General features: G+C 45.8%; 1 protein-coding gene across 1 annotated transcript in view; it reads left to right on the top strand.

Moving 5' to 3' along the window:
• Window positions 1-19,617, top strand: part of ATRIP (ATR interacting protein) — a 260,422-nt gene that overhangs the window by 105,813 nt on the left and 134,992 nt on the right. The window contains exons 5-6 of the mRNA XM_082265110.1: window positions 2,656-2,816; window positions 14,336-14,416. Coding sequence (XP_082121236.1) covers window positions 2,656-2,816; window positions 14,336-14,416 — 242 coding nt within the window. The remainder of the gene's footprint in view (window positions 1-2,655; window positions 2,817-14,335; window positions 14,417-19,617) is intronic.

The raw sequence follows: 19,617 nt of genomic DNA, 5'->3' as shown, positions 1-19,617 counted from the left end.
TGCAGGCTTATTCTATTAAGGGTCGGGAGCCCCCGTTCCCTGTTAAGGCGCACTCCACTCGGGCACTTAGTGCGTCATGGGCCTTTCGCCATCAGGCGTCAGTGGTCCAGGTGTGCAAGGCGGCTACCTGGTCGTCGGTGCATACCTTCTCTAAACATTATAAAGTTGATGTAATGGCATCGTCTGATGCCTCATTTGGCCGCAAGGTTTTGCAGGCCGCAATTTGAGGAGACCAGTGGTCTACCTCGAGGGTTTTTTCCGTTGAAAAATTTTTCTTTAGTCTCATTCTTTGTTTATAATGAGCCTTTAAAACTTCTAGTTTGGCACCGGTTGGGCCTACTAGATTGGTTTTGATTTTGTCAATCCCACCCCTCATTTGTGGCACTGCTTCTGGATGTCCCAGCTCTTGAGAATCAAGAAGACTACGTCTGTCAATGAGCGATAGAGAAAAATGGATTTTTGTAAGAACTTACCGTAAAATCCTTTTCTCTTAAGCTCATTGACAGACGTAGTACCCGCCCCTCTATCATTGAGTTGGGTTGGGTTAATTTCTCTGTACTGCTTTAAACAGAACTGATTCCCTGTAGCAGAGAGAGGGAGGATATACCCTCAGGGACTGCCCCCTAGGGTGGAGCCAGAACGTTTTGTCATTCTGCCTAGTCCTACTCCTGCGGAGACAACATAACCCAGCTCTTGAGAATCAAGAAGACTACGTCTGTCAATGAGCTTAAGAGAAAAGGATTTTACGGTAAGTTCTTACAAAAATCCATTTTTAGTCCTTAAGGTCACACTTTACACACCAAATATATTTTCTTGCTTCTAAAAGTTGCCATGACCAGCATAGCACGGATTTGTTACCTTTAGTTGTACTTGTGGCAAAGTCGCATCACTTTAAAACATAAGTAATAAATACAAAACAAATCATTATGCAACCAGTATTCATTCAGTGTTATCAAATGTTTTGCTGATACAGTACTTTAGGAACATTATTAAAACTAACACAACATGGATCTCGCACACCTCTACATGACTAAGGTTGCCTATACACGATACAATTTTCATACAATTTTCTTTAACATGACTTTCAGTTCTAACCTTAAATTTAATTTTTCCCTTGTGATTCTCCATACCTTGAGAATTGCCCATTATTATAAGCTCAGAATATAAAGTGAGATTAGCTGAGTTTGAAGGTTTATCTAGGGATGTTGATGTCAGTATTTACACTTTACTGGCAAACCTAGTTTCCAGCCTATGTAGTTTCCTGCGTCTTTCTAATCAGGTTTATTTATACCCAATTTATGGTTTGCTTTTAACTATTCTCAGTGGGCAAGTTTATACCTTCAAGCTCAGCTTAATCTCACATACAATCTACATATACATCTATACAATGGCATGCAATCATATATAGTGACTAAAAATACACTTAAGTGTCTATACAGCAATATACAATGTTAGGAGGGAAAATTCCCTATTACACACAGTACTGCTTTCTAACCGGGGCATCAGACCCTCTATTATCTTTCCAACCGGGGCATCAGACCCTCTATTATCTTTAGGAATATCAGATTCCTGGGAGGCGCTACAGTAGCGCTAACCGGGTACTGTTAATCCGCTCTGACAGTATAAGGTGGCAATAATAAAAAAGAATTACTCCCCCGATACTGTATATGGCAGATCCCGCATTCTGACACCAAACTGTTAGCTAGTTCACGTCAGGAGGCAATTGCAAGATGATTTTGCATTTAGGTCCCGGACCTAAGACCCTTCAGTTCTGACTCCCTCGTGTAGTGAATTTTCCTTCTATGCAAAGTCTAACTGGTAAGTGTCCAGAAGGTATGAATGAGATGTGTTAATATGTCTGTAATTATCAATGTGTGACTTGTTAATGTAATTGCAAGAGACCATTTTCCATTGTAAGGTGGGCACTAGCTGAAATGTATTTCTCTGGTATCGTGAAATATTAATATTTCATTAAGGCACATTGATACACTCTTTCAATGCTTTATCTTCGTGTCTGCATTTCAAAGGGTGCCTTCTCAAAAGTAGGACGTTCTCTCTCCAAGAAATGCTCTATTCCTAATAAACGGTTAGTCCTAATAATTGTAATTATTCAACTTGGAAGGTCTTCTCCTATTGATGCTCTGGAAATTTCAAGTCAAGGTTCAGCATACCTTCTTAATTGGAGTTTCCTCGTTGAAGGCCTTAATCCCAGTACTTTAAAGGTTTAGATTGCTGCTCTTAGTGTTATTGCACTGTTGCTTGTCTGGTTTGAGTCAGTTTACCCAGAGAATAGCCTTCCTCTTAGCAATCAATTTGGCCAGAAGAATCTGGTAAATTCAGACCCTTTTCCAAAGATCCTGAAGGATTCTCTGTGATTTTGAGATTGTAAGTCCTGGCATTCTGCTAAAAATTGCTTAAAACTTTTAACTGGACCATCTTTCCTAGCAGCCTGTCAAATAGCTTGGAAGCAGAGTTCAAATGTCTATAAGTTTGTTTCTGCATATTCGTGTTTAAATGTTTTTTGCGGGGCTTTAGTGGTCTTCTGTTTACAAAAACAACAGAAAATTGTTCACAAAAACAACAGAAAATTGTATGTATCTTTTTTCATTTATTTTATTTAGACTGCAGAAATTGAAAATTGTTTTTGTTGTACAGCCCCAAGAAAAGTCCTTCCAGAACAAAGGTTGATTTTTGTTCCTCGCCACAGCCAGGAAAAACGAGCTTTCCTACAAAGGAATCATTTAGAGCAAACACTAGTGTCAGGACATCTGTGCCAGTGCCTCCCCAGCCTACTTTTCTCCCAGGTGTTAAAACAGGTAAGAATAATTTATATTAAATATGCACTGTAATATCCTACCTGACAATTTTGTCACATGATCTATCCTGAATGGTAGGACCAGCATTCCGCAGAGAATTCAACAAAGTGACTTATTACCTATAAAGGGATAAAATAAAATAAAAAAAAAAACTAGAGATTGGGGGAGTATGAGGTTTTTAACCTCTTATGGATGGGAACAGACCATCTTGCTGTTGTGTGGTGTTTGGGTGTCTTATGATCAGTTCACGCCTGTTGTTTGTGTACTATTTAAAACGGTAGTAAAGTCTTGATGGAGAAAAAAAAAAATCTTTCCCCTGCAAGGCAAAGTTATAATGTGCTAGCATACATTGCATACCAGCACATTATAAAAAAAAACATACCTAAAAACAAAGCCCTCCAGCGGCACACTGTCCCTGCTGAGAGGGCTTCCATCTTCCTTCCAGGTTCACAGGCTCCAGTCATTTGAATGGCCGAGACTCAATGGCATCACTCCCACGTGCATGCTGTCACACAGAGCTCCGAAGGGACAGCATGAGTATGCCATCCCTTCAGAGCACATGAGGCAGTGACTTCGCCGTCTGCACAAACAGTGAATATCTCCTAAACTATGCACATTTAGGAGATATTACTTTTACCTACAGGTAAGCTTTATTGTAAGCTTACCTGTAGGTACAAGTGAGCAAGCGGTGTTTACTACCACTTTAATACCTACACAGGTAAACATGTATTTTTCCTAGGAAAAATAAATAAACATACAATAATTCTCACTTGACCTGGATGTTTTTGGTGGGATCAGGCCACAATATTAAAATCTGTGGGTAGGCACCCCTGCTAATCATTAGGTCCTTTTGAGAATGACCCATTTAGGAAACTGCCTGGAGTTTTGGGACAACAATTATTGATTCCCCTGAGAGTAAAAGAGACAGAAGAGGGGGAGTAAAGTTTATCTAACCTCCAAATATTTTTCAGTTTTGGGTAGTGTGTGGCTTTTTTTTGTTTTTTGTCATCTGTGTTCTGGCTTAGGAGATTTTAGACGTTAGTCACTGAAACAGTTGACCCTATTGGAAGATTTCTAGTTCTGTGTTGGTGACATTGGCCACAAGGAGAAGTAAGATGAAGATAAATCTTCCCAATGGACTGAGGGTCTTCTCCTTACACCTCTGTTTAAAAGAAAAAAAAGTTTGCATATACACTTTAGTATATGAATGCTAATACAGTCTTGAGAATGCATTCTAATAAAACAGCTGTTTATTTAGAGTAGTCGTGTGTTTTAAACACCTATGTTAAGTAACACCTGTCTTCTCTGACTATCATTATAAGTGCTGCCATCTTTCACCCAGGAAGCATGAAGCAGGCTTCTTTTCCTATTGGGTAATCCACAGTGCCCACTGAATCAATGATTTCTTGTCCACAACTGTGTTTTGAGTGCAAATCCCCATGGGATTTTCTGCAGTGACCTTTTTTGCATTATCCTTTAGGTTTTTCATCCTTCCAAGGTATATTACATTTAGAAACAATTGCTAGGTTGTTAGGAATATCATAAGAGTTTAAAGCCGATATCCAGCTTTAAGTGAAGTTTAAGTTTGTTTGGACTAAGCTGGTCCAAACAAAATTCTACCTTTACTCACTGGAGTAGCAGCTGTGTGCACTGTGTAAACTGTATGTATCCTCAGCTACATACAGTATACAATGTTCAGCCACTCTAATCACTTCTGCCATACAGGGAACTGCCTGCTGAAAATTCTAATAGCTGCAAGCATCATACCGGTATAACCACTGCACACCAAGGATGTCGTACAACATCCTACAGTCGACAAGTGGTTAAAAGTCGCATGGATGACATCACTACGCACACATTCCAATTGGGAATGTGTATTCCAGATTCCAGCTCCAGGGGAGGCATCTCAGTGTTCTACTGATCTTTTTTGACGACCTCTACTACAAAATTACCCTACCAGTTGGCATGGGAAGCAGATTTGGATATAGAAATACTACTGGAAGAGTTAACTAAGTAGACAAAAAGAATTCATACAGGCATCCTTTAACATGTCTCCCTCCACACTCGCTAAGATGTACCCTGGGGCATCTCATCTCTGCTTTTGGGGATGTGGACATGAGGGCCCCATGTACCATACATGGTGGATCAGCCCCAAAGTCCAGCGGTTCTGGATCAGAGTATTCACACTTCTCCACACTGTGACCAGTGTTAATCTAACTAAGAAAGTGGGAATGGCACTCCCGAATGAGCCTGTTGCAGATATACCCAAGCACACGCAGACTCTTTTTTTTTTTTTTTTTTTTTTATATTTTTTGGCAGGGACAATTAATACTAAGGCAGGAAAGAGTCCAGTGATTCAACTGGCTGCCACTAAGAATAAATTCTCGTGGATTATGATCCACAAAAAATTGGCCAGCATCTTTTTTAAATAAAATCATTGAAATTTGATAAGATCTGGGGACCTTGACATCACTATTCGCAAGGTGCGCATTGATCCTGAGGAAGGGGCGGGACTCAGCGGTCTGGTCTCAGGGGGACTTTCAGCGAGGACATGCTGATTCCACCTCTGTCTCTGCTACCTCCTTCTTCTTCTTTCTCTCCTCTTCTTTTTCCCTTTCCTTTTTTAATCTATTTTTTTTTTCTTGAGTTTTGTTTTGGCATTTGTCTGAGGCACAGGTTTATGACTCGAACTCAAGGCTATACTTCCTTTATTCATTATAGGGGTCCTTATATTGTCAAAAGTATTGGGATGCCTGCCTTTACACGCACGTTACTTTTAATGGCATCCCAGTCTTGGTCTGTAGGGTGCAACATTGAGTTGGCCCACCCTTTGCAGCTATAACAGCTTCAGCTCTTCTGGGAAGGCTGTCCACAAGGTTTAGGAGTGTGTCTATGGGAATGTTTAACTGTTCTTTCAGAAATGCATTTGTGAGGTCAGTCAATGATGTGGACAAGAAGGCCAAGTCTCCGCTCAAAGCTATTCTATAGAGATGAGGTCAGGACTCTGCAGGGCTGTCAATTTCCTCCACCCCACACTCACTCATCCATGTCTTTATGGACCTTAATTTGTGCACTGGTCCAAATAATTTGGTGGAAGGGGGATTATGGTGTGGGGTTGTTTTTCAGGGGTTTGACTTGGCCGCTTAATTCTAGTGAAGGGAACTGTTAAGGCGTCAGCATACCAAGACATTTTGGACAATTTTATGCTCTCAACTTTGTGGGAACAGTTTGGGCATGGCCTCTTCCTGTTCCAACATGACTGTGCACCAGTTCACAAAGCAAGGTCCATAAAGACATGGGTGAGTGAGTTTGAGATGGAGGTACTACCTCTATTTTGCTGTGGACACAAAACATACCAAAGTATTACTCTTCCCTGGGGCCTGTCCACTGCACCTCGGGTTTTCACTAAGGTGCTAGCCCCCTAGCTCACATGTTTTATTTTTAGGGCATCTCCATAGTGGGTATGTAGAGTAGATAACCTTCTACTGAAGGTGACAGTCAGCTTCAGTTTTCTGTCAGCCAATATCCCATGGGCTTGCAGACCCTACATAGATTTAAATGGATACTAAATCTCCAGAAGTCAGTGTTGAAACCATCTCCTCTCTCGAAGTATCTGGACCTGATCCTAGGCATGCCGCTGTCCAAGCTTTTCTTTGCCTTAGACTAAATCCAGTCTCCTACGTTCAGACTCTGCAGTTCAGGAGCAATCTGGCCCTCTTTTTTGCATGAGGGACTTGGGCTTGATGAAACTGCCTTGGAGGCAGATATATGGCCAGTTTTACTTCTGGCTTTTGCAGCTAAACATTCTGGCAGCATGGGACAAGAGGGGGCAGTCTCTGGATCAGGTATATGCCTGACCAGCAGGAGCAAGCTTACACTAAAGTGGTGGGTCACAAGTTCAGAAGGTGCTCAAAATGTATGCCATCCTATTGAGATCAGAAGTGGTCAAGGTACTTGGACATCAGAGGAAGCCCAACTCCTGATCTGTATTCTGGAACTCAGGGGAGGCTAGGGTTGTCCCTTCAACACTGGACCTCTCTTCTTTGAGATGGGACTCCAGAGAATGGTGTCTTCAGCCTGAGGTGTTTTTCAAGATTTTTCTAGTATTTGGCGGATGCTGTACATTGACCTCCAGGTTCAACAACATACTAAACTCAGCAAGTCAAAGAGTACAGCACAACTTCAAACATTATCTCAAAAACGAAATACACTTAGGGCTCATGTACACTACAGCTTCTAAACTTTTGTTGTGGTGTTTTTTGGCAAAGCTCCTAGACTCAACTGCTTAAAAGCCTATGTGTCAATGTACACATAGGCTTTTATAAAAGTTTAGAAGCTGCAGCAGTTAGGGGAGGTTTAATCTCCCTCTCCTGAATGCAAAAGAATGGCGTTCAGGATAGGAACGTTTTGACCACCAGCGTTTTGCGGTTTCCCGTAGCCGGCGGTCAACATAGTTTGTGTGTACATGAGCCCTTAGTGCTTTTACAAAAATAAACATAAATAACATATAAATGTTCATGTGAAGTTTTCAAAACATACTAAGCTGGTTTGTCTCCAGATGAGAGATCCTGTAGCTTTCTCAGTGGATGCTTTGACCCAGGGGGTTGGTCAGTTTGTCCTAATTTTCCTGACCCTTTTCTTTTGCTACACAAAGACAAGGTTGTTATGAGGCCTAATGACTTTTTTCTTCCAAAAGTGGCTTCTTCATTACCACTTAACCAGGACTTTGTTCTGCTATCTCTCTGTCCTGCTCCTAAACATCATTTCTCTTACGTCCTCCGACAGTCGCCGCCCCTTCCCAAGTCTTCACCAATGGGTATTGACCTTTGCTCCGCAGGAGTAGCTAGGCAACAAGAATTGTTAATACAAAAGCTTTTAGCATAGACACACCCCTAGGGGCTGTCCCCTCAGTCAAAACCTCCCTGCACCAGCATTCCCAACTCAGTTTGATCTTGCCTAGCTTAGGAGTAGCAGGCTTTCCTGTGCTGGGGCTTTAGTCTCAGCCTTCTACCCTTTTGATTTTATTTCAAGTATTTTTCTTTTCTTTACTAGCTGTTATTTTGTCAGCTTTAGTTTAGGATTCTTCGGATGAAGATGTTCCTGCGGAGCTGGGTCTCGGACTGGCCGCCCTGGATCTCAGGGCTGAGTGCCAGATGGATCCCCAGCCTGCCATCGAGCGTTCAGCTTAGGTTTGCCCTGGCACATTGAACGACCCATCCCTGTTTGCTGCAGGGATGCTGCCTGTGAGGTGGCTACCTCACTGGACGCCATGCTGCGGTCTATGGCTGCGGTCTACAAGCGTCCTGGCTGTGGCACTCCCTGTCTGCCTTGATAGCGGTTTGTCGCTGGAGACGGTTCCCCACGCCATCTGGTACGGTAAGCACCTTCTGTGTGGGGACCTTCTGTGTGGTTGTCAGTCTGTGGCTGTGTAGTACCCCCCATGTCTGTGTAAGTGCGGGCTCCCTGTCAGATCCCTGTATGGCTGCATTGCCTGTGGGCTGCGAGGGTGGGCCATCCTGCTCTGCTGTGAGTTATGCTCTGGGTGCAGATTTAGGTACAGACATGTGTTGTGCGGCGGCCGCTGCGGCGATCCGCCATTTTTTTGATTATATGCTGTGGCCGGCTCTGTCCCTGTACAGCGCCGTGTTTTGGCGCCATGCACCGCCATTTTGGCGGGCCGCGCTTGTTCGAGCACATGTCGGCGCCATTTTCCTGTAGCCTCATCCCTCAGCCGAGCGGCCATGTTTGCGGAGCCTCATAGGCTATATCAATCAGACAGCTATTGCATCACTTCCTCTTTCTCTGGGAACAGCGATCGGTGGCAGCAGCCTGTTGTGCTCTCTCCAGGTTTTTACCTTCTTGTCCTGTCATTCCTTGCTCAGTGTTATCTATCCCTGCGGGATCGGTGCATACAGTAGTGTACGGTGGGCTGCGCTCGCCGTGGTGTTAAAGGGCCAGTACCTTTTTTCCTTTTCATTGCTGGGGCATGGATTCTCAGGATAGCAAGTTTCCCCCTGCCCTGGTGGGGGACCAGGGGGCTGCTGCACCCCCCGAGGGGGCTGATCTGGCCGCGGTGGTGGCGTCCTTGATTTCTCAGGTGCAGATGCTGATGGCTGATTGATCCGCAAAAAGGGCCAGGTTATCCACTTCCTCTGATTCAGAGGGCGATGTGGCTGCTGTGGCTGGCGTACCCTTCTCGGGGTCCCGCTCATCTTTGGACCTTATGGGGTCCGAGGGGGAGGCAGAGGTGGAGGGGGTTGATGTTTCTCCCCCTGGCTCGCCTGAAGAGCTTGCACTCATGAATGAGCTGATTGCCTCCATTAAGGATACCTTGCACCTAGAGGATGAGCCTACTCGAGCCTACTCGAACTCGAAAACCAGCGCAGGTTTTTCCCTGTCCTGCGGAATTTCATCATACTGTTAATGAGCAGTGGCGCAATTTAAAGAAGCCCTTTACTGTGCCAAGTAAGTTTAAACTGCTTTATCCGTTTGCGCCCTCCACCGACGAGCGTTGGTGTGTGGCGCCTCAGGTGGATCACGCGGTGGCCATTTTGAACAAGGCTACTGCGGTTCCTTCTGAGGATACCCCGGTTTTCCGGGACCCTACGGACAGGAGAATGGAGTCTCTTGCCCGTCATGCCTATATGGTTGCTGGTTCTATGCTGAAGCCTATTTTTGCTTCCATTATGGCGGCACAGGCTGTTGCAGATTGGACGAAGATGCTCAGGCGCACCCTGGTGGCTGATTTGGCTCCGCCTACCACGTTGGCTATGGTGGATCAAATCCATCAAGGAGTCATGTACTTGTGTGATGCGGACTTGAATTTGGCTCCCTTGGCTGCGTGCCTGTCCAGCGTGGCGATATTGAACCGTCGTCTGATATGGTTGAAAAATTGGTCGGTCAACCAATCTTCTCGCAAGACGCTGGCGGATTTTCCCTACGCGGGATCACGCCTTTTTGGCGAGGCTTTGGATACTCTGATAAAAGGGGTTACAGGGGGCAAGAGTACTCTCCTCCCCCAGTCTCACAAGCATAAGTCTTTCCGTGGTAAGCGGAATTCCTCGTTTAGACCCTCTCAGGGGTCCTTTTCGTGCCTTTAGGTCGCAATACAAGGGCAAGCCCTTCAAAGGCCAAGGCTCCCAGAAGAAGCCGTGGGCAGGGAAGCAGAAGTCCGGCCAGTCCGGTTCGACTTCCCATACCACTTCCTGCTGAAGGGGCGCCCTCACCCGTTTCTGGGGTGGGGGGACGTCTGCGCGGTTTCCTACAACCTTGGCTGACCCGCATTCAGGACGGATGGGTTCAGGAAATCGTTCGATCTGGTTACAAGATCGAATTTCTCTCTCGGCCGGCGGGCAGATTTTTTCCCTCAAATCTTCAGCTGTCTCCAGGGCGCTTGCAGGATCTGCACCTGGCGGTGCGGGACCTGCGGGCCCAAGGGGTGGTTGTTCCAGTACCTCATCGGGACAGATTTTGGGGGTTTTACTCCAATCTGTTCACTGTGCCCAGAAAGGAGGGCAAGGTGCGTACGATTCTTGACTTGAAAGCTCTGAACCATTTTGTGCGGGTTCGCAAGTTCCGCATGGAATCCCTGCGCTCAGTGGTGGCTGCCCTGAGTCCGGGGGAATTCATGGCCTCCATCGATCTGAAGGATGCGTACCTACACATCCCCATTTTCGAGGGTCACCAAAGGTACCCTCGATTCGCCATTGCGGAGGATCACTACCAATTCGTGGCGTTACCTTTCGGTCTCGCTTCGGCTCCGCGGGTTTTTACTAAGGTGCTGGCGCCGGTTCTGGCCCTGTTGTGAGCACAGGGCATTGCTGTCTTGGGGTATCTGGACGATATCCTGATAAGGTCAAACGCCAGTCAGAGCCTGGTGACCGACCTGTCCACCACGATGCGGACACTGCAGGAGTTCGGTTGGACTATAAACATTCCGAAGTCGACTCTGTGTCCTTCGGTTCGTCTTCCCTACCTGGGAATGATTCTGGACTCTGTCCAAGCGAAGGTCTTCCTACCGGAAGACAAGCTTCGGACACTTCAGGACGAGGTTGGGTCCCTCAGGGTCAACCGGCACTCATCTCTCCGGACATGCATGAGATGTCTAGGTTTGATGGTCTCGGCTTTCGAGGCGATCCCCTTTGCCCAGTTTCACACGCGGGGTCTCCAAGCGGAGATTCTTGCCGAGTGGGACGGGCGGCCGCAATCCCTGGATCTGCGGATCTCGTTGAGCCACAGCACCAAAAGGGATCTTCTGTGGTGGCTCCAGTCCCCGGTGGTGTCGGGGGGCAAGTCTTTTCGTCCATTGTTGTGGACGGTGATCACCACGGATGCCAGCCTGTCGGGCTGGGGTGGTGTTCTGGGCGTTTTGTCCGCCCAGGGAACTTGGTCGGAGGAGGAGTCCTCCCTTCCGATCAACATTCTGGAGTTGAGGGCGATAAAGCTTTGCCTTCTGTGATGGACAGACCGGCTTCGGGGCCGTCCAGTTCGGGTTCAGACAGACAATGCCACCACGGTGGCCTACATCAACCATCAAGGGGGCACCAGGAGTGCCCGAGCGGCTCGAGAAGTGGCCGACATTCTGTCTTGGGCCGAGACGCACGTCCCGGCGATAACGGCAGTTCACATTCCGGGGGTGGAGAACTGACCCTGGACCAGGGGGAATGGTCCCTTCACCCGGATGTCTTTCAGATGTTGTGCGCGAAGTGGGGTTCTCTAGATGTGGACCTGTTCGCGTCTCGTCTAAACAACAAGGTGGAAAGGTTCGTGGCAAGAACGCGCGATCCTCGGGCGGACGCCTCCGACGCGTTGGTGGCGCCCTGGCATCAGTATCGTCTGATGTATGCCTTTCCCCCGATTCAACTACTGTCCAAGCTGCTTCGCAGATTGGCCTCGGAACAGCATGCGGTGATTCTGGTGGCACCGGACTGGCCTCGCCGGTCTTGGTACGCAGACCTCGTAAATCTGGCAGTCGACGCTCCGTGGCCCCTTCCGCTTCGGGAAGACCTTCTGTCTCAAGGGCCAATATTCCATCCTGCTTTACAGTCGCTGGCTTTAACGGCCTGGCTGTTGAAAGCCAGGTCCTGAAGGATAGGGGTCTCTCCCCTGAGGTCGTTCCCACTTTGATCAAGGCTAGAAAAGCCTCTTCGGGAAAAATTTACTACCGTACTTGGAAAGCTTACTTTGCCTGGTGTGAGTCCAGGGGGTATTCCCCTCGCTCATACTCAGTGTCGAGAGTGTTGGCTTTCCTCCAAACTGGAGTGGACCAGCGTTTGGCGTTGGCCACGATTAAGAGTCAGATTTCTGCGCTGGCCGTTCTCTTTCAACGCCCTGTGGCGTCTAATTCATTGGTTAGCACCTTTGTTCAGGGGGTGCGACATTTGGCCCCTCCTAGGAGGGAACCTTTGCCTCCATGGGACTTGAACTTGGTTCTGTCCGTGTTACAACAGGCTCCCTTTGAAAAGATCAGGGAGATCTCGTTGTCTCTGTTGTCCAAGAAGGTTGCCTTTTTGGTGGCGATCACTTCGGCTCGCAGGGTGTCGGAGCTTGGCGGCTTTGTCCTGCAGCTCTCCCTACCTGGTGATAAGGTGGTCTTGCGACCTAACCCATCCTTTCTTCCGAAAAGGATCTCGGAGTTTCACCTTAACGAAGACATTGTCTTGCCTTCGCTCTGCGCGAAGCCTAAGCATCCGAAGGAGGTTGCCTTGCATTCATTGGATGTTGTCCGGGCGATCAGGGTTTACCTGTTGTCCACTAAATCTTTTCGCAAGTCGGATTCCCTCTTTGTCCTTCCTGAGGGACCTCGGAAGGGCATGGCGGCGTCGGCTGCGACCATCGCCAAATGGATCAGACAGACCATTGAGCAAGCCTATGCCTTGAAGGGGGAGGTTCCTCCTTTCCCTGTGAAGGCGCACTCTACCAGATCTTTGAGTACGTCTTGGGCTTACCGTCATCAGGCTTCTGTAGCCCAGGTGTGTAAGGCGGCGACCTGGTCGTCCATTCACACCTTCTCAAGATTCTATAAGGTGGATGTTCAGGCATCGGCCGATGCCTCCTTTGGCCGTAAAGTTCTCAGTGCGGCAGTTTCTTAGGGACCCTTGTTTTTGTGGGCCCTTGGTTATTGGGGTGTTTTACCCCTGGGTTACTTGTTTTCCTGGGTTGTTGCCCCTGTTGAGCACGTTTTCCTGTTGCCCAGTTGGTTCGCTTACTGTGGTAAGGTTCCTTTCTTTGATGTGGGTACTGCGTTGCCTTTTCTACGGTTGCGTCTCCCACCCCTCATGTCTACACTGCTTTGGGACGTCCCATTGGTGAAGACTTGGGAAGGGGCGGCGACTGACGGAGGACGTAAGAGAAAACTGAATTTTTGTAAAATCTTACCGTAAAATTCCTTTCTCTGAGTCCTCCGACAGTCGCCGCCCCCCACCCCTCTTTTGGGGTTTTTGTGTACTCTTACTGCTATGCTACCAAACTGAGTTGGGAATGCTGGTGCAGGGAGGTATTGACTGAGGGGACAGCCCCTAGGGGTGTGTCTATGCTAAAAGCTTTTGTATTAACAATTCTTGTTGCCTAGCTACTCTCCTTGCCTAGCTACCCAAAGGTCAATACCCATTGGTGAAGACTTGGGAAGGGGCGGCGACTGTCGGAGGACTCAGAGAAAGGAATTTTACGGTAAGATTTTACAAAAATTCAGTTATTGCGATTTCCCTTCATTGTCTGTATGTGGTACATGCCCTTCGAGTCTATCCCTCAGCTACAGCTCTCTTTTAACAGTTTTATTCTGTTTGTTATTCCTGATGGTCCCTGTAGGTAGGGGACAGCATGCTTCTCATTCACACGATCTCTAGATGTATTCAACAGCTCATTGATTGTTCAAGCCTATGACCTTAAGGGCAAGGTTACTCCTTTACTAGTAAAGGCCCACATCTCGAAATAAGTTAGTGCTTCATGAACTTTTCAGCATCAGGCCTCCTTTTCCAAGATTTGCAAGGCTGCAACCTGGTCCTCTGCTCACATGTTGATGCCAGCTTTGGTCATAAGGTTCTTCTGGCAGCTCTTTTGGGCCACTTCATTTACCTTGTTCGTTTTAATGAGTCTGTTAGCCGTTTTTGTTCTGCTGCCACCCCTCAGTTTTTGGATATCCATCTGTTCCAAAATATTCTTCTTGTGTCCCATAACGTACGATGAAAAAACAGGGTTTTTTAATTGGTGTAAAATCCTTTTCTTGGAATACATTACAGGACGCAGTTCCCTTTGCCCTGTTATGATTCACTGCTACTATTGCTTGCTAAGAAAACTGAGGCATGCTGGAACTGGTAGGGGGTTGTACTGGACTTTCATTTTAGCCTTTCTTGCCAGTGTCAAGTCTGCTAAAGACAGCAGAATAACTGTGTTCCTGAATACTCCTCCTGGGTACAGTAAAATGCTCTAAAAATAAATTTACAGAAAGTCAACAATCCTATTTGATATTTATAATCAGTAAAAATATGGCTTCTGTTTTTGTTTTGAATTTTGTTTTTTAGAGGTTGAAATGTCCAAAGCAACAGTTAAGCAAGCAAAAGTATTTTCCAGGTCTTGTGGAATGCAGAGGATGAACACCCAAGGTGTGTAAGTGGTCTGTCCAAAACACAAATGTATAAATTGGCTTCTGCGTTTTCCTTTTATTGCTTTCGTTTTACATTTTGTTGTTTTACCTACCAAGATCCCTTTAAATTGTATTGAAAAATCGGATCAGCTACCAGAGGCAATGCATTGGGTTTAGTAACAATTAGCAGCCAGGAACGGTCATTTAAACATAATTTTTTCTTCTTTTTATTTAAAAAGAACAAATTTTGTTTAAATCTGTACCATGTATAAAATCTACTACAGCACTACTGACATTTTTCAGTAGTGCTGTAGTAGATTTTATACATCGTACAGATGCGTCACTTTTGTATGCATGTCATTTAAAGTCATCAATTTAATAGAAGTAAAATGCTTCACACTACAAACAAAGTAGATATAAGACCACAAATTACAATAATGTAAATAAAAAGAATTCCTAAATAAAGTCCCAGATGCCACATGCGAAATATGAAATGGGAAACCCGTACACAGTCAAACCTTTTACGATTTTAATGTTGTCCTTTTTAAGCATTAATAAAATCACTGTTTTTGGTATGTGTTCCCTGGGGCAGCGCTGGGCCCTCTATGCCATTTGTTTGACAATAAATAAATAAAGTGCGCTATCTTGTATCAATATGTGATCACAAAAATCACTATTTTGTAACAAGTCCAAAATGCTGTGAATGTGGACTAACTTATGTGGTATAACTATCAGTCCATGGAAGACCGTTTATAAGAAAGTTCAAGACATATATGTTCTGTGCGCTGAACTCAAGACAGTCCTTTTATATGTGAAATAACATCCTAAAAAGCTTCCAATGGTGAACAGGGAATTCCCAGGGGAAAATCCAATATAATGAAATAAGGTAATGGCCGCTTACCAGCTCACTGCGGGTAAGCAGCGATATATCACCAGACCTCTCTGTAGATGAAATGGGATCCCTCTCCGTTAATTCTCTGGCTGCTGACTTGTATGTCAGAACAGCTGATGCAAACACAGGCAGGCGTCAACTGGGAATGGAGTGACGCCTGCCAGAGGGGGAAACGCATTGGACGGAGTAGCCAGCGTCTGTCACTTTGCATGGTCTGCACTGCAGGCGACCATGTTATTTTTATCCACTGTGTTTTATTTCTCATCTAATGTACAGGTCCTTCTCAAAAAATTAGCATATTGTGATAAAGTTCATTATTTTCTGTAATGTACTGATAAACATTAGACTTTCATATATTTTAGATTCATTACACACAACTGAAGTAGTGCAAGCCTTTTATTGTTTTAATATTGATGATTTTGGCATACAGCTCATGAAAAACCAAAATTCCTATCTCAAAAAATTAGCATATTTCATCCGACCAATAAAAGAAAAGTGTTTTTAATACAAAAAAAGTCAACCTTCAAATAATTATGTTCAGTTATGCACTCAATACTTGGTCGGGAATCCTTTTGCAGAAATGACTGCTTTAATGCGGCGTGGCATGGAGGCAATCAGCCTGTGGCACTGCTGAGGTGTTATGGAGGCCCAGGATGCTTTTATAGCGGCCTTGAGCTCATCCAGAGTGTTGGGTCTTGCGTCTCTCAACTTTCTCTTCACAACATCCCACAGATTCTCTATGGGGTTCAGGTCAGGAGAGTTGGCAGGCCAATTGAGCACAGTAATACCATGGTCAGTAAACCATTTACCAGTGGTTTTGGCACTGTAAGCAGGTGCCAGGTCATGCTGAAAAATGAAATCTTCATCTCCATAAAGCTTTTCAGCAGATGGAAGCATGAAGTGCTCCAAAATCTCCTGATAGCTAGATGCATTGACCCTGCCCTTGATAAAACACAGTGGACCAACACCAGCAGCTGACATGGCACCCCAGACCATCACTGACTGTGGGTACTTGACACTGGACTTTCAGGCATTTTGGCATTTCCCTCTCCCCAGTCTTCCTCCAGACTCTGGCACCTTGATTTCCGAATGACATGCAAAATTTGCTTTCATCCGAAAAAAGTACTTTGGACCACTGAGCAACAGTCCAGTGCTGCTTCTCTGTAGCCCAGGTCAGGCGCTTCTGCCGCTGTTTCTGGTTCAAAAGTGGCTTTACCTGGGGAATGCGGCACCTGTAGCCCATTTCCTGTACACGGTGGCTCTAGATGTTTCTACTCCAGACTCAGTCCACTGCTTCCGCAGGTCCCCTAAGGTCTAGAATCGGTCCTTCTCCACAATCTTCCTCAGGGTCCGGTCACCTCTTCTTGTTGTGCAGCGTTTTCTGCCACACTTTTTCCTTCCCACAGACTTCCCACTGAGGTGCCTTGATACAGCACTCTGGGAACAGCCTATTCGTTCAGAAATTTCTTTCTGTGTCTTACCCTCTTGCTTGAGGGTGTCAATGATGGCCTTCTGGACAGCAGTCAGGTCGGCAGTCTTACCCATGATTGCGGTTTTGAGTAATGAACCAGGCTGGGAGTTTTTAAAAGCCTCAGGAATCTTTTGCAGGTGTTTAGAGTTAATTAGTTGATTCAGATGATTAGGTTAATAGCTCGTTTAGAGAACCTTTTCATGATATGCTAATTTTTTGAGATAGGAATTTTGGTTTTTCATGAGCTGTATGCCAAAATCATCAATATTAAAACAATAAAAGGCTTGCACTACTTCAGTTGTGTGTAATGAATCTAAAATATATGAAAGTCTAATGTTTATCAGTACATTACAGAAAATAATGAACTTTATCACAATATGTTAATTTTTTGAGAAGGACCTGTAAGTGCACTTCGCTTTTAATCCATTTTCTTGTTTAAAACGATACTGCACTATCAGCCTCCCTCCTTCCCCTGCACGCTAATTGTCTACTGAGCTGGTCAGCTGATGTATCGATGACCCCAGCCATAAGCATTGTGTGAAGGAAGATCAAGACTGCTTGCAGAGAAGCGGACCTCCTGTGTTTGTATCCGCTGTACCAACATACAAGTCAGCGGCCAGAGAATTAACGGAGAGGGATCCCATTTCATCTACAGAGAGGTCTGGTGAAATATCGCTGCTTACCCGCAGTGAGCTGGTAAGCGGCCATTACCTTATTTCATTATATTAGATTTTCACCTGATAATTCCCTGTTCACCATTGGAAGCTGTTTAGGGTGTTATTTCACAGATAAGAAGGACTGTCTTGAGTTCAGCAAACAGAACATATACAGTATATTTTGAACTTTCTTATAAACTGTCTTCCATGGACTGATCGTTATACCACATAAGTTGGTCCACGCTCACAGCAAATTTCGGGGCACTGTAGACTTGTTACATATTAGTGATTTCTTTGATGACAGATTGATATAAGATAGCGCACTTTATTTATTTTTACAATTCTATTCAGCAATCCAAGTGCAGCAATCCTTTAATTTGATCAGCGCATCTTCATTTTTAGTACATTTGACAATCACTTGCCCATTAGGCTAGAAAATGCCCTTAGATGTTTAACATTCAACTCCAATTGACTTTAATGGGATTTGTATTTGGCATATGAATTTCAGTAAAATTCGACAAACCTGCCCTGAGCTCAGACTGAGGTTATCACTACTCACAAGTTTGAAAAGCAACCCTTACAGTTTGAAAACTGTGGTAAAAAAACGCATTGGATAAAATGAAGAAATGCACACATTTTATAAAATTTCTTATTGATCTGAACCTTAAGGTGAAACTGTATCCAAAAATTACAAGCTAAAAATAAAAGTAACTCCACTTTTGTTGAGAAAACATTCCTCTACGGGTGATCAATGTACATTTCAGGGATTGTAACAAACTTTGTTGCAAATTTCTGCCTTTTATTATTTTCGCTGTTTGTTTGCCTGTGTCCATGTGTTAAGCAAATCTGTATGGGAGTGGTTTTATAATTATCAATCCGCTGCTGCACATACAGGGCTCTGAGGAAAGTGGCAGGGTCTGCATCACTTTCGACAAAATCAACATTTCTCTATCGCTCATTGACAGACGTAGTCCTCGGTGATTCAACACCCTCGGGTTATGCTGCCCTCTACAGGAGTAGGACTAGACAGGAAAGAAAACATTCTGGCCACACCCTAGGGGCAGTCCCAGAGGGTATATCCTCTCACTTCCTGCTACAGCAAATCAGTTTTTTTCTGTCTAGTTAGGAGTAAGGACCTAGATACCTTGCTGGGATCTTCGGTCCTGGCAGGATTTTTTTCTCCAGTGTTCCTGTGAGATCTTCAAGCAAGAAAGCTGAACTGGGCGACGGGCTGGATGTTGAGATCCAGTGGTCACCCCAGTTCAGCCTACGAGCATGTGCAGGCCATAGCTCCGCGCTGGGTCGGCCGCGACATAGTCCCACTGGACGGGGACTGACCCTGCGAGTTAAACGTCTCGCTGAAACGCCAAAGACCATGAGTCACGGCGTCCGTATTGGTCGACAGCCCTCCTACCTCGGTGGAGAGGGGTACTGTCAGGAGTTGGCGCCCGCCTGGTTCCGGTATGGTGAGTAGTATGTTCCCCCTTTCCCCCTGACGGGTCTTGTGGTGAACGCGGGCCCCTCTCTGTAATGGTAAGGATGGGTTCCCCTCTATCCTATAACATGTCACAGATCCCCCTAATTGAGTGTGATTTTTGTGTACAAGAAGCCAGGAGGCTTGGTTTGGGAGCTGACAATCTAATTGTAAAAATGTGAAAATGATTGTAGTCAGTGGCAGTACTAGAACTTTACTGTGATAGTATAAGGTATCCTACCTGTCAGTAGCCACAGGGCGATGTCTATACATGTATACTGCATTCCAGATCATTCCTCCAGCTAAGCAGATGCCTCCCGACGGCCACGGACCGCATACGGCCCGCCAGGGTCCGGTACCGCCGACCACGCTGACCACCATGAGGGTGAAGGGTTGTGAGGCCGAGATCCTTCTGCAGACATGCCGCTATTCTGTGCAGGCCGCCGCCATTGTCTGGTAGATCGCACGAGGCCGCCATTTTGGTGTAGCCTCGTGTCTCCAGCATGGGGGCGGCCATGTTTGAGGTGACTCAAACACCTCATGGAGCCAGGGGGAGGCGCCGGCAGGCGTGTTAAGGGGCGGAGCCGCCTCCTTTACCCAGGAAATAGGGCCAAAGACTTCCTGTCTGTAACAAGACAAGCACTGAGCAAGCTGATAACTTCTGTGCATCAGGGATGAGCCTTGGGGTCTCTCTCTCTCTCTCTCTGTGGGGTGCAAAAAGGCAGGT

Source organism: Pelophylax lessonae (assembly GCF_965119305.1).
Source record: "Pelophylax lessonae genome assembly, chromosome: 8".
Taxonomy (NCBI): Eukaryota; Metazoa; Chordata; class Amphibia; order Anura; family Ranidae; genus Pelophylax; species Pelophylax lessonae.
This window is presented reverse-complemented; position numbering and strand designations above follow the sequence as displayed.